This window comes from Bos taurus, chromosome 13, assembly GCF_002263795.3.
Source record: "Bos taurus isolate L1 Dominette 01449 registration number 42190680 breed Hereford chromosome 13, ARS-UCD2.0, whole genome shotgun sequence".
Lineage (NCBI taxonomy): Eukaryota > Metazoa > Chordata > Mammalia > Artiodactyla > Bovidae > Bos > Bos taurus.
The window spans coordinates 40,115,589-40,129,410 of record NC_037340.1 but is presented as its reverse complement, the minus strand read 5'-3'; the positions used below and the strand labels follow the sequence as shown (position 1 = coordinate 40,129,410).

The following is a 13,822-nucleotide window of genomic DNA, read 5'->3' as shown; positions in this document are numbered from 1 at the left end:
ATGTTTCACATTTAGGCCCTTGATTCATTCTGAGAAAATTGTTAATGTCAGTTTCCTCCAGTGGACTGCTGCTCCCCTGTTCTCCGATGTTTCGGTGCCGGGAGGTCCTGTGCCCTTGCTCCACTGGCACTTTCAGCAGAGCTTGTGCACCACCCTTTTGGCATTTCTCCACGTTCTTATCGCTCCTCTGGTGTCATACTGCCATTGCTTATTCATTGGTTTGAGGCATGATGCACACACACACACAGGGAGGGTTTTTTTTTTTTTTTTAATTAAAAATAAAGAAGAATTTTATAATGTCAATGTTAGATTCAAAATGTCTTTGTTATCTTTTAAATATCTTTTAAAGACCTTTAAAGGATTCCATTTCATTGGAAGAGATTTTGAAGTATTGAAAGTCTTGCAGTCGAAAATGAGATAAGCCAAGAAGTAGATTTTTGAAAGCAGTGATTAATTTGCTTCCATTAAAGTCAGGAAAGTAAAATTACAATACATTCTGTGTGATAAACATTTAAGCTAACGTGAGTTTTAATACTTTTTCATCTTTCAATATTGAGCTTTCTAATTTTTAAGTATTTTTCAACTACTTTAGTGTACTTATTTGTTGTTTTTACACGTGTGTCAATCTAGTGGCAATCATTAGGGTTGAAAAGACACATGCAGTGATGGGGTTGGGGATAATTATAGTTTGAATGAGGAGTTTAAACATCCAAATAGGAATGATATGTAGACAGAAACTTTTTGAAGTTAGAATGAAATGGATTTCGTAATGGTAAAGTAAAAGTAGAAATATCTCTGTGAACTTAGGGCCTTTAAGAAATACATAATGTGGGAACTTCCCTGGTAGTCCAGTGGCTGAGACTCTGAACTCCCACTGCAGGGGGCCCAGATTCAATCCCTGGGCAGGGAACTATCCCACAAGCTGCAACTAAGACTTCTAATGATTCAACTATAGTTCCTGCATGCCACAGCTAAGACTGGTGCAGCCAAATAAATAACAAACAAAGAAGTACCTAATGTGGCCAGGGAAGGATCTTGGATCCTCTTCCCCAGTTCTCATGTTGAAACCCTCTGATATGTGCCTGCATTGCACACATTTTTCTTTATAATATTCTTATTTTAAAAGTGTTCTGAGAGTTTCTGAATACAACAGGATGGAATAGATCAAATATATATTAGTTTTCTTTTGGGCTATAACAAATTAACAGGAGGATTTTAAAAAGCAGGGGACTATTGACAGATAATGGAGCAGATTCCCTGCGTCTGTTTGTCAAGTCTGTCCTTTTTATATGTATTTACTCCTCCCTGTGCAGGGAAGAGTGGATACAGGCAATTATGGGTAGGCTGAAAGTTTAAAATAAAAACGCTGGGCTCATTTCAAGATGGGGAAGGACTGACAATCCCTGGTGGTCACACACAGTGACTGGAGAAAGTGTTTTCGAGGATGTGTTGTAAGACGGGGGATTTTTCAGATGTCTTGGAAGAGAGCTGTCTGTGCAGACTACATCTCCAGTCTCCTGGGAGGTGAGGTGTCTGCTGGACCTGGCAAGCATCACCAGGTCCCCCAAGGCATCATGAAACAAAAACTAAACGGGGGCAGAATGGACTTTGTCCAAAAACGGATGAACAGGGAGGCGAGGGATGAGGACCAGTTGGTGGGTGGGTGTGGGAGAGATAGTCCGTTAGCATAGGCACTTGAGCCTCAGCTCTAAGAGCCCCGCCCAGGCAGTGCTGACCCTGAACCCCAAATCACTGGACATGCTTTGGTGATAGGAGTAGAGGGAAGCAGGCACTTCCTCATTTAATCACAAACCATTGGTAATCCAGTGCTGCAGCCTAGTCATGATAGTGGTGAGTTTCCTCTGAGCCCAGCATTAGGTGTAACAGCAGTCATACAAAGTTCCTTCAGAAAACTAGCTGGCTAATGAATTCCTAAAGTGCATGCATTTAGCTGATATTTGTGTATCTGTCCACATAGATGGGGCTTCCCAGGTGGTGCTAGTGATGAAAAACCCACCTGCCAATGCAGGAGATGTAAGAGACGCAGGTTCGATCCCTGGGTCGGGAAGATCTCCCAGAGGACAGCATGGCAACCGACTCCAGTATTCTTTCCTGGAGAATCTCATGGATGGGGGAGCCTGGTGGGCTACAATCCATGGGGTTGCAAAGAGTTGGATACGACCAAAGTGACTTAGTGCACATGCATGTCCACATAGATACAACCTGCAGCAATTGTCAAGGCACTGACTCTGTTTCTTCAAACTACGTTGGTGTTGGAAAGTGATATCCAGTTTTAAAACATTGCACAAAACTCTCCATCAGGAAATCTAAATAATATTTTTTTCTCAAAAAATTGGAAGAAAAGCTTAAGACTTCCAGTATATTCTCATTTTTAAAGATTATATCCTTTGTGAGGTTGAGACCTCATTTAGGGGCCACATGTGATACTGAGGTGGGGTTGCCAAGCCGTCTCCATGCTAAAGGCATGGACACATCCAGAGGGTCACAGGTACACGTCTCCATCCTCCTGAGGAGCCTTCTCACCCCATAGGCTGTACTCCGTGGTTTTGCTCTTGGCTGAAGTAGTTCTGACCAAACTTTTGAGTCCCTCTCCTCGACAGTGACCCAAGTGCTCTGCAAGGTGATTTATAGATGGACTGAAACCATAAATGTGGTTGTCATTGCAAGCAGAGTGGCATGCTGTCCTGAATATTCGTAAAACATTCTTGTAAAAAATGTTTTGTGAGCGGTAGTTTTATATTATGTTTTCCTTTAGAGATTTAAAAAAGTCATTCATTTTGTGCCTGACAGAAACATTTTCGCATAATCAATCCACTGTGGGCATTTAGGTTACCTTACTATAAATCATTTTGACTCTTTTAAAAGAATTTGTAGAAGTTCATACTTAGAATGCTTTTATACTGAAAACATCTCTCCTTCTGTGACATTGCTTTGCTTCTGAAGGTCAGCCTTCTTCCTTTTATGTTTGAAAAGTGGTATAAGCACATTTTTTCTTTCTAAAACTAAAAATAGATCTTAAATATGCATTCATATATTCCATTTCTAATTCATTTTTTTAAACTTTCAGGCTCAACTTTAAAGAAGCTTCTACACACTGGAAATTCTATTAAGGTATTTATTTTAGATGCAAATGTAATGGCTTTTTTCATTACTTTTAAACTTATTCATACCATAAAATGGCAGCATTAAGCCGTTAAAAAAAATTCTTTAAAATCCATTTAACTTAGTTTTAGTTTTTTATTGAGAAATGATATGACAAATACTGTTGGAGTTTTTGTTCTTACATCATAATTTACTGTGATAGACATTTTCAACTTTCTCAGGAGAAAGTGGCTTGGGACTGGGAGTTTGGAATCCTGCGTTCTGATTTTGATTCTGCTATTCAGCTGAGGTGCTGACTGCTTCAGCTTCATTGTTGGAAAGAGAAGGGGTTGACCCAGGTCCTGCCTAAGCCTCAGAGCTAATGTTTCTGATTCTGTACACCCCAGTAATCTTGTTAAAAACTATAGTTGTCTCAGAATCATTTTTTGCTATTTTTGAGAATGCTTGTGGAGAAAAAGGGCAGCAGAACCTTACTCTCGAATGTTTATTATTCTTTTTTTTTTTTTTTGCAGCAGCAGATTGATCTTATAAGTTAGGTTAAAATTGGCTAATTTTAAATGACTGTGCCTTTTAAAATGACAGTCTACTGTTTAATACCGGAATAATACTTATGACCCTGAAACATAAGTAGCAAGAGAAAGCAGGATGTATATTTTATGGAAGATAATTCACTCATAGCTGTTTAATTTACGTGTGTGCCTTTAATAAGCTAATATATTTTGGTGTTTATATTAGCTTAAACAGCCCCTAACCACTCAAACTGTATAGGTTCATGCTCTCTTACTTGTTGGGAAAAAAAAAAGAGACGAACTGTCTATAGTTTCACGATTTTTCTGTATTTTCTCCTTTCTATTTTAATTAATGGTCTTATAGCTAAAACTTACCAGGTTGTTATCTTCTGTTTATTATTGACCTTATTTATATTTAATTATCTTAATAGCTCAGTTGGTAAATAATCCAGCTGCAATGCAGGAGACCCCAGTTCAATTCCTGGATCGGGAAGATCCCCTGGAGAAGGGATAGGCTACCCACTCCAATATTCTTGGGCTTCCCTTGTGGCTTAGCTGGTAAAGAATCCGCCTGCAATGTGGGAGACCTGGATTTGAACCCTGGGTTGGGAAGATCCCCTGGAGGAGGGAATGGCTACCCACTCTGGTATTCTGGCCTGGAGAATTCCATGGACTGTATAGTCCACGGAGTTGCAAAGAGTCAGACACGACTGAGCGACTTTGACTTCACTTCACTTTACTTTAAATACAGTTAACCTAAAAAATTGGAGACTTTATCAAAGTGTCTAGAAACTTTGCTGTTGTTAAATTTGATATAATTTGGTTAGATATACATAGAAAGTGAAAATGAAGTAGCTCAGTCGTGTCTGACTCTTTGCGACCCCATGGACTGTAGCCTATCAGGCTCCTCCGTCCATGGGATTTTCCAGGCAAGAGTCCAGGAGTGGAGTGCCATTTCCTTCTCCAGGGGATCTAGCCCTGATATATATATATATTTTTTGTCTGGCGGTGAATCGCATTATGTATTCAGCAAAGTCACCACTTATCTGCTGGGCAGGTGTGAGCAGGGTAGGGCAGTGGTGAGTCCAGGGCTTGTCTAGAGGGGCTCCCGGGGATCACAGTTGATGGGGTGTCTGTCTTGGTGTATTTGACTTCTCTGGGGAGTCAACCAAGCTTCCCTCCCTCCCCTCCCTCCATCTTCCCCCCCCATCTTCCCCCTCTCTCTTTCTTCCTTCCTCCTTCTGTCCTTCCCACCTTCCTTTCATTCCATCCATCCCCTTTCCCCCTTCCTTCCCTCCTCTCCTTCCCTTCCTCCCTTCTTTCCTTTCTTCCCTCCTCTCCTTCCTTCCCTCCATCTCTCCTCCCCTCTTACTTTCCTGCAGACCCTGGGCCTGGTTTGAACCCTGGCTCTTTAGAAATTAGCACTATTTTGGTGTCACTGAAGAGGCACCAGGCAGCCCCTCAGTTGCCTGCTTTCGGAGCTCACTACATCTTTCAGCTGCGTCTGATTTTTTTTCCCATCTCTTTTGCTTATTTAATCTCTTTTATTGACATCACCTTTCCAGCCATTTAGGGATATAAAAATGGAGTTACCTGTGTTTATGAATTCTAGGAATGGGATGAAGCTGAAAGTTTTAAGTGCAGAGAAGGAAAAAGGTCACATCTACCTGTATTGATGTTTTTCTATGGGTGATGCCGACTATTTGGAGCCAGGGGAGGGCATCAGGAGAACAGGATAGGGAAGCCAGAGGCTGCCTGTCCCCCTCAGCCAGGTCCGTGGGGCCCTTTTAGGTCTAAGTGTTGTGATTTTCAAGAACATGGTACCTGTGTATAATGCAGTGACCTGACAGGTTCTATCCAAAGCACGGTGTAAATCCGGAGCAAGATTCTCTTTGCGTGGTTTTCATGAGTAATCGAGCGTTGATGACACCATTGCTGTAAGGAATAAAATGCAACTACTAGGAAATGCTTAGGTAGCAGTTACTGTGAGCCAGGCAGTTCCAGTCCACTTCACCGTATACGAGCACTTGGTGATAAACTTTGTTATCACCCCTGCTTCACTGCTGGGGAGGTGAGGCACGGAGAAGTTAAGTGGTCCTCCACACTCACAGCTCAGCTAGAAAGTGGCTGAGGCTGCACTGGAGCCCAGCTCCTCCGGCCCTTGTGCTGGGCTGCAGTGTCCTTGCTTCCTGGTCACACAGGGGAGGACTTGGTGCAGGACTTCAGTGATGCTTTGAGCTTCTAGATCTGTCCCTCAGAACCAATGCTGCACTGTAGTACACTCATACAAGTATGACTGCCTGTTTCATTTTGCTGCCTTTCGTTTTGTTTTTAGATAAGATGTGAAGGAATCCGGCTGTTTCTTCTGTGGCTTCAAGCACTTCAGACGAACTGTGCAGAAGAGCAGGTGCTGATTTTTGCTAGCCTGGTGCCAGGATTCCCTGCCATCATGTCGTCCAGGGGGCCCTGTACACTGGACACGCTCATCAACCCTGGCCCCAACATGGCTGATGGTGAGTGATACTGGCCCATCCAACAGGCAGAAACTACCCTCCACGTTGCGATAAGGAATCCCTCATTCTGTCCTTTTCCTAACAGAAACCTCGGTTTCATGGATGGATTCTGAAGAGGAATTGTTGTTGTTCAGTCTCTAAGTCCTGTCCAACTCTTTGCAACCCCAAGGACTACAGCACGCCAGGCTTCCCTGTCCTTCACTATCTCCCTGAGTTTGCCCAAACTCATGTCTGTTGAGTCTATGATGCCATCCAACCGTCTCATCCTCTGTCACCCTCTTTTCTTTCTTCCCTCAATCTTTCCCAGCATCAGGGTCTTTTCCAGTGAGTCAGCTTTTTGAAGTAGGTGGCCAAAGTATTGGAGCTTCAGCTTCAGCATCAGGCCTTCCAGTGAATATTCAGGGTTGATTTCCTTTAGGACTGACTGGTTTGATCTCCTTGATGTCCAAGGGACCCTCAAGTCTTCTCTAGCACCACAGTTCAAAAGCATCAGTTCTTCAGTGCTCACCCTTCTATATGGTCCAACTCTCACAGCCATACATGACCACTGGAAAAACCATAGCTTTAACTATACAGACCTTTGTCAGCGAAGTGATGTCTCTCCTTTTTAATATGCCACCTAGGTTTGTCATAGCTTTTCTTCCAAGGAGCAAGCGTCTTTAATTTTGTGGCGGCAGCCACTCTTCACAGTGATTTTGGAGCCCAAGAAGATAAGCTCTGCCACTGTTTCCATTTTTTCCCCATCTATTTGCCATGAAGTGGTGGGACCGGATTCCAGGATCTTAGTATTTTGAATGTTGAGCTTTAAGCCAGCCTTTTCACTCTCCCTGTTCACCCTCATTAAGAGGCTCTTTAGTTCTTATTCGCTTTCTGCCGTTAGAGTGGTGTCATCTGCATACTCCTGTTTTACAGACATTTGAACTGACAGAACTGGAGCCTGTTTTATATGAAATGATGACAGGAGAGATTTACTGGAGTGGAGGAAACTGGAGGGGAAGGAAGGGGACAGCTGTTGGCAGGAGCAGAGACACATGGTGTGTCTGGCTGGAGCAAGTGCTTTTGTTGCTGCTCATGAGATTTAAATCTGCATCCAAACTGCTGCCTGTTTTCCGTACAGCGATTGTTTTATAAGTGGGTGTTCATTTGTTCCCCTGGCTCTTTTTAAAAAAATATTTATTTATTTGGCTTGTTATTGTTGTTCAATTGATGAAGTCGTGCTCGACTCTGCGACCCCATGGACTGCAGCACGCCAGGCTTCCCTGTCCTTCACTGCCTCCTGGAGTTTGCTCAGACTCATGTCCATCGAGTCAGTGACGCCAGTCAACCGTCTCATCCTCTGTCATCCCCTTCTCCTGCCTTCAATCTTTCCCAGCATCAGGGTCTTTTCCAATGAGTTAGCTCTTCACATCAAGTGGCCAAAGTAATGGGGCTTCAGCTTCAGCATCAGTCCTTCCAATGTGTTCAGGGTTGATTTCCTTTAGGATTGACTGGTTTGATCTCCTTGCAGTCCAAGGGACTCTCAAGAGTCTTCTCCAACACCACAGTTCAAAAGCATCAGTTCCTCAGTGCTTAGCTTTCTTTATGGTCCAGCTGCATAGGATCTTACTTGTGGCGCACGGAATCTCCGTTTTGGCATGCCCTCTCTTCATTGCAGCACTTGGGCTCAGTAGTTGCATTGCTTGGGCTTAGTTGCCTCGTGGCATGTGTGATCTTACCTCCCCAACCAGGGGCTGAACCCATGTTCCCTGCATTGGAAGGCAGATTCTTAACTACCAGACCACCAGGGAAATCCCTGATGCTCCAGGCTCTTTATCACCAGATGTGTATTTTCATGCAGTTTTCATGAAGAGCAGTGGTGGCCTCATGGGACTAGTAATGCCATCTTTTGAGCCCAGGGAGTTTTCAAGGAACTTGCCTAATGGGCAAGTTTTGTCACTGCGGATCACTGTATTGCCCAGTGACAGGTATTTGACCTTGGGCTGGTCAGAGCAGAAGGTGCAAGGGTGAGGAATGGTCCAGTGAGGGAGGTGGCTTTGTGGGCATCTGTCCCCTGGTCATGTGGCCTGACCTGCGGTGTGAGCAGTTCCAGTGCTTGGTACCTGTATTGTATTTGGTTATTTTATGTTGCTTTACCTTTTAAAATTTTTATCAGAGTATAGTTGATTTACAGTGTTGTCCTAGTTTCTGCTATACAGTGAAGTGAGGCACTTTAAAAAAATTATTTAATTGGAGGATAATTGCTTTACAACGTTGTATTGGTTTCTGCCATACAACAATGTGCATCAGCTACAAGTATACATATATCCCCTCCCTTTTGAGCCTCTCTCCCACTCCACCCACCATCCCACCCCTCTTGGTCATGTCAGAGCACCGAGCTGACTCCCTGTGCTTTACAGCAGCATCCCACTACCTGTCTATTTTACACAAGGTAGCATAAATGCGTCAGTCCTGCTCTCTCAGTTGGTCCCACCTTCTCCTTCCCCACGTGTCCACCTGTCCCTTCTCTACATCTGCATCTATTCGGGCCTTGCAAATAGGTTAATCAGTACCATTTGTCTGCAGTCCATATAGGCACATGTATTTTAATAGAGGCCATTTTTAAAGCCCTATTTGAAATTTAACTTTGGTGAAGGAGCTTTCCTTGTTTCCCACTCTGCAGCGAAGATCCATCCGGAAGAAATCACTCCACTGCTGCCAGCCGTATCAGGGGAGAAGATCGCCGAGGACCAAACGTGCTTTTTTCTTCAAGTGCTGTTGAAATACATGGTTACTCAGGTATGAGCGGAACCACGGATGATTCAGTAGTGTTCACATCCTCACTAGGGAAGAGAAAACACGGCCTCTTCTCTTCCTGTTTGTCCGTATTTTTTACTTTTGTTTTTTCTTGGTGATTTTATGTGATATTTCACTAAATGTAGAACGTATGCTAGGATGCTTCAGCAAAGACCAGGCCTGCATGCTACTGTGTGTGTGTGTGTGTGTGTGTGTGTAAAGGAAGCAGTTCCGTCCTCCATCTGCCTCCTTTACTTTCATACAATCTCATATTATTCAGTTCATATATGACACTTCTCACCAAATGCGTGGGCATCTGAATCACCAAGTCATTCTCTGCAATACCAGTGCCACAGTTTCACTCACTTCCAACCCTGCCTCCCCGAGGTGGTCTCAGATCTCACAGGAAAGTTCTCTGGCCTGTATCCCTCCCGCCCCCACTCAGTGCCAGTCACAGGTAGCCGGTCCCCAGGTTGCCCACAGCTTCCATCCAGTTTGGCTACAAATCAAAGGGTCCCATGACTCCCTCCTCAGGTTCAGTGAATTTTAGAGTAGCTCACAGAACTGGGGGAAGCATTGGTTCAGTTGCCCATTTAGGAAAGGGTGTGGCAAAGGACACAGGTGACAGCTGGATGAAGACACACACGGGGTGAGGTCTGTGGTGAGGGGGGTTCTGAGTGCGGGGGCTTCTGTCGCTGTGGATGGGGGTGCGTCACCCTCCCGGAGTGTCCATGTGTTCAACCCGGACACTGCCTGAAACCCGGGGCTGTTGGAATTTTTATGATGGCTTTTTTGCAGGAGAGATGATCAGTTATCAACTCCATTTCCAGCCCCTCTCTCCTCTTGGAACAGTGGTGTAGGCGGCAGGGAGAGAACTGAAAATTCTGAACTTCCAACCATGGCTTGGTCCTGCTGGTGACCAGCCCCATCTGGGAGCCCCTTCAGAGTTGCCCAGAGCTCTGGTCACAAAGAAGTAAGCAGGGAGCTAGGGCCTCTGTGCCAGGAGCTGGGGGCAGAGACCAGTGTAGCAGTTTCTGTTATCTCCCTGTGTCTCTCTTTTTGCCTATTTGCTCTTCCGCTGCCCCATTCTCTGTTCTGAGGAGAATGGATGGGGGAGGAGCAGGCCCCGGGGCTGACAGGGCGGGTCCTGAGTGATGGGCAAAGGGCAGGGGCCTGAAGGAAATCTGTGGAATATCTCTTCCTGTTACTACCACAGCCTCCTTTATGTCAGATGATCCTTTCTCTTAACAAATCTTTCACTTCTGATTTCACCAGGGAATTTGTGTCTCTCGGTCAGTATTTCTGGACGTTGATGTGGCTTGGGAAATGCTACTGTTTCTTTCCTCTCAGTGAACACATCCCTGGTCCCTGAGCTTCTCCAGGGCATATGTTCAGGCTTTGTCCTTCCTCTCACAACCTGGTGTGTTGTTGTTCAGTCACCAAGTTGTGTCCGATTCTTTGTGACCCCATGGACTGCAGCACACCAGGCCTCCCTGTCCATCACCAACTCCCGGAATTTACTCAAACTCACGTCCGTTGAGTTGGTGATGCCATGCAACCATCTCATCCTCTGTCGCCCCCTTCTCTCTAGCCCTCAGTCTTTCCCAGCGTCAGGGTCTTTTCCAGTGAGTCAACTCTTTGCAGCACGTGGCCCAAGTATTGGAGCTTCAGCTTCAGTTGATGTGTAACCTCTGCCCATCCAGTTCCTCACCCACTGGGCCCATGACATCACTGTCACCTGCCTTTTTTTGTCCTGTCACTGTGAAATCGGGGCCCAGGGTGACCAGGGTCTGGTGTGTCAGGTCCAGAGAAGGACACGAGTGTTGGCCATCCTGGACCTCTGGACAACACAGGGACCCCTCCTTCCTCAGGGTCTCTCCTCCTGGGATGACCCCCCACTCCTCCTCTTTTCCAGTTTTCTCTAAAGGCTGTGTTTCCTCTGCCCCCTCTGCCCACCGTGTCCCTCAGGGTGACCCCGTCTGCTCTTCTCTCCCCGGTTCCTCTAGCAGCACCACAAGTTCAGGACTCCTGCATCCTGGGTGCCAACCTGGGTCCTCTCACCTCTGGGAAGCCCTGGGTCTTGGCCGTGTGGGCCCCTGCTGCCCACATCTCAGCCCCATCTGTCCAGGAGTGGTCGGGTCCGGCCTTCTATCCGTTGCAGAAAAACAGCAGAGTAGCCAGAACCCGGGTGGGCTGGGGGACTTGGGTTTCATTCCAGACGTGTCACTAACGAGCTGTGTGACACGCTGATCCCATAACACCCCGGATCCCAGCAGAGGAGGACTGGTAGAGGGTGGTGGTGAGCCCTCTCTGCTGTGTGCAGGGTTGTATGCGGTTTCCACTTGCCCCTCCTTCCCCGGTCTGTCGGGCAGGTGGGTCCTCCGAGCAGAGCTTCCTCCTTGCCTTACCTGGAGGGATTCTGACAGGTGATGGACACTGGGCCCCTCGTCCCTGGACTGCAGGTGCTCCAGGTGGGCTGGTCAGGAGGATGTTGGGATGCTTTGCTCTGGAGCTCGGTGGTCTCACAAGCATGACAGCCACCAGTAGGCACTCTCGAAGGGCCTGTTCACACCGCGTTTCCCTGGGTGGTAGGAGATGGCTCCTACCTGTTTGGATTCCTGACCTGTGCGGGTCGCTCCCTGCAGAGGAAGTGTTTGCAACGTTCCTGCCGGGCCTACACAGAGCTGGCTATTTGACAGGGAAGCAGTGTCTTCACACACGGGAGTTTTAAACTTAATGGCTTATCCCAGCCTGCAGATTGTGTTGTTTTTTTTTAATTGAAAAATAGTTGATTTACAATGTCATGTCAGTTTCCGGTGCATAGAGCAGTGATTCAGTTACACATGTAGCCTTTGGATTGCTTTTTTGTGTGCTTTGCAAGATTCTGTAGCTTTGCCTTTTGATAATGATTTTTTTTTTTTTCATGTAGGTAACATGGTATGAAATTCTTGCAAGAGATTGTTTCTTTAATTCTTGTGTATTATAAATGGCCTCTTTTGCACTGCTGCTGCTGCTGCTGCTAAGTCACTTCAGTCGTGTCCAACTCTGTGCAACCCCATAGACAGCAGCCCAGCAGGCTCCCTTGTCCCTGGGATTCTCCAGGCAAGAACACTGGAGTGGGTTGCCATTTCCTTCTCCAATGCATGAAAGTGAAAAGTGAAAGTGAAGTCACTCAGTCGTGTCCGACTCTTAGCGACCCCATGGACTTCAGCCTTCCAGGCTCCTCTGTCCATGGGATTTTCCAGGCAAGAGTACTGGAGTGGGGTGCCATTGTCTTCTGCATCTTTTGCACTACTTCTGGATAAACATTTTAAGGGCACAAAGAGTGTTAAATCATCATAAGGAACATGGAGAAAGAAATACAGGAATGATGTAGTGGGGCAAGTTTAAAAGATACCATCAGCTTTGATTGTTTTCTTTCTTGAATATCCAGTAAAAATGCTGTTTTTTATGTAGTTACTGTTTTGTTTTGAAGTATTTATTCTTGGAATCATTTGAGTATTAAGATGTTATTACATGATGGTCAATGCTATTTGTCAAGTGTTTCATTTAGGATGGGGGTTTTAACAGTGTATCAGCATTTCAGCTGATATTCATTAATGTGAAGTGTAACTATATGTATGTTCTCCCCCGCCCCCCATGACTATTATCTGAAGGCCGCAAGCTTGGAGTGGAAGCATAAGGAGAATCAGGAGACTGGGTTTAAATTTCTGTTTACGTTGTTTCGAAAGTATTACCTTCCTCATCTGTTTCCCTCGTTTACCAAGTCAACCAACATCTACAAGCCTGTGCTGGGTGAGTACTGATAGCTGTGTGTGCAGTCTCTTACAATGATTAAGTAAAATAATTTTTTTTTCATATTTAATAGTCACTTTGTTGTAAGGGTTTTCCAGTTTCTTAATAAATGATTTGAACTATTTGTACAGACTGAGATTTGCCTGAGTCCTGAGCAATAAAGGCCATCTGTGGGTCCTGTAACTCAGGAGTAATTTGATACGGATCATGGTATATTGATCCCTGAGGTCGGGAAGATCCCCTGGAGGAGGGCATGGCAACCCACTCCAGTATTCTTGCCTGGAGAATCCCCGCAGACAGAGAAGCCTAGTGGACTACAGTCTGTGGGGTCACAAAAGAGGCAGACACGACTCAGCAACTAAATAGCAGCATTTAAGCAACCAGATGTATGTCTATTTAATTAGAAATGGAAACATTCTTAGGGGTTATATGATGTTAAGAGTCATGAACCTGGGGACTTCCCTGTGGTCCAGTGGTTAGGATCTCACCTTCCAAAGCGGAGGGTGCAGGTTCATTCCCTGGTTGGGGAACTGAGATCCCACATGCCTCATGGCTAAAAAACCGAAACATAGAGCAGAAGCAATATTGTAACAGATTCCATAAAGACTTTAGAAATGGTCCACATTTAAAAAAAAAAAAAGATTCGCTAACCTGATCATGTGTTCTCTTGTCCTGCAGACATCCCCCACCTGAGACCAAAGCCTGTGTATGTCACTACCACTCGAGACAATGAGAGCATTTACAGCACAAAGATCCCATACATGGCAGCTCGTGTCGTCTTCATTAAGTGGATGGTGACTTTCTTTTTGGAAAAAAAGTATCTAACTGCAACACAGAACACTAAGAATGGAGTTGATGTATTGCCTAAAATCATTCAGGTATGTCATTCGTCACTTTTTTACCTTTTAATTCTGGTGTCTTAAGCCCTACTAACCCCAAAGTAATGGACTGTCAAGGCTGTTGGCTCTCAGAGGTTGTTGGCTATGGGAACTCGGTTTCACTGGCTCCACCCTCTGTGATGCTGAGGTTTCAGAGGAAGTGTAAGTTAGCACTTGCTGGGTTCTCTTGGCCTTGCCATGACGAGGCAACCTTGTGGCCTTTTGAGCAGGT

The 13,822-nt window shown here is 45.4% G+C and overlaps 1 protein-coding gene across 3 annotated transcripts in view; it reads left to right on the top strand.

Annotated features, from left to right (window-relative positions):
- The window catches only part of RALGAPA2 (Ral GTPase activating protein catalytic subunit alpha 2), a 278,035-nt gene that overhangs the window by 49,165 nt on the left and 215,048 nt on the right, over positions 1–13,822 (top strand). For all 3 annotated transcript variants that reach the window (XM_025001044.2, XM_025001043.2, XM_025001040.2), the window contains exons 5-9: positions 3,089–3,132; positions 5,968–6,145; positions 8,805–8,920; positions 12,574–12,712; positions 13,391–13,590. In XM_025001044.2, the coding sequence (XP_024856812.1) occupies positions 3,089–3,132; positions 5,968–6,145; positions 8,805–8,920; positions 12,574–12,712; positions 13,391–13,590 (677 nt within the window). The remainder of the gene's footprint in view (positions 1–3,088; positions 3,133–5,967; positions 6,146–8,804; positions 8,921–12,573; positions 12,713–13,390; positions 13,591–13,822) is intronic.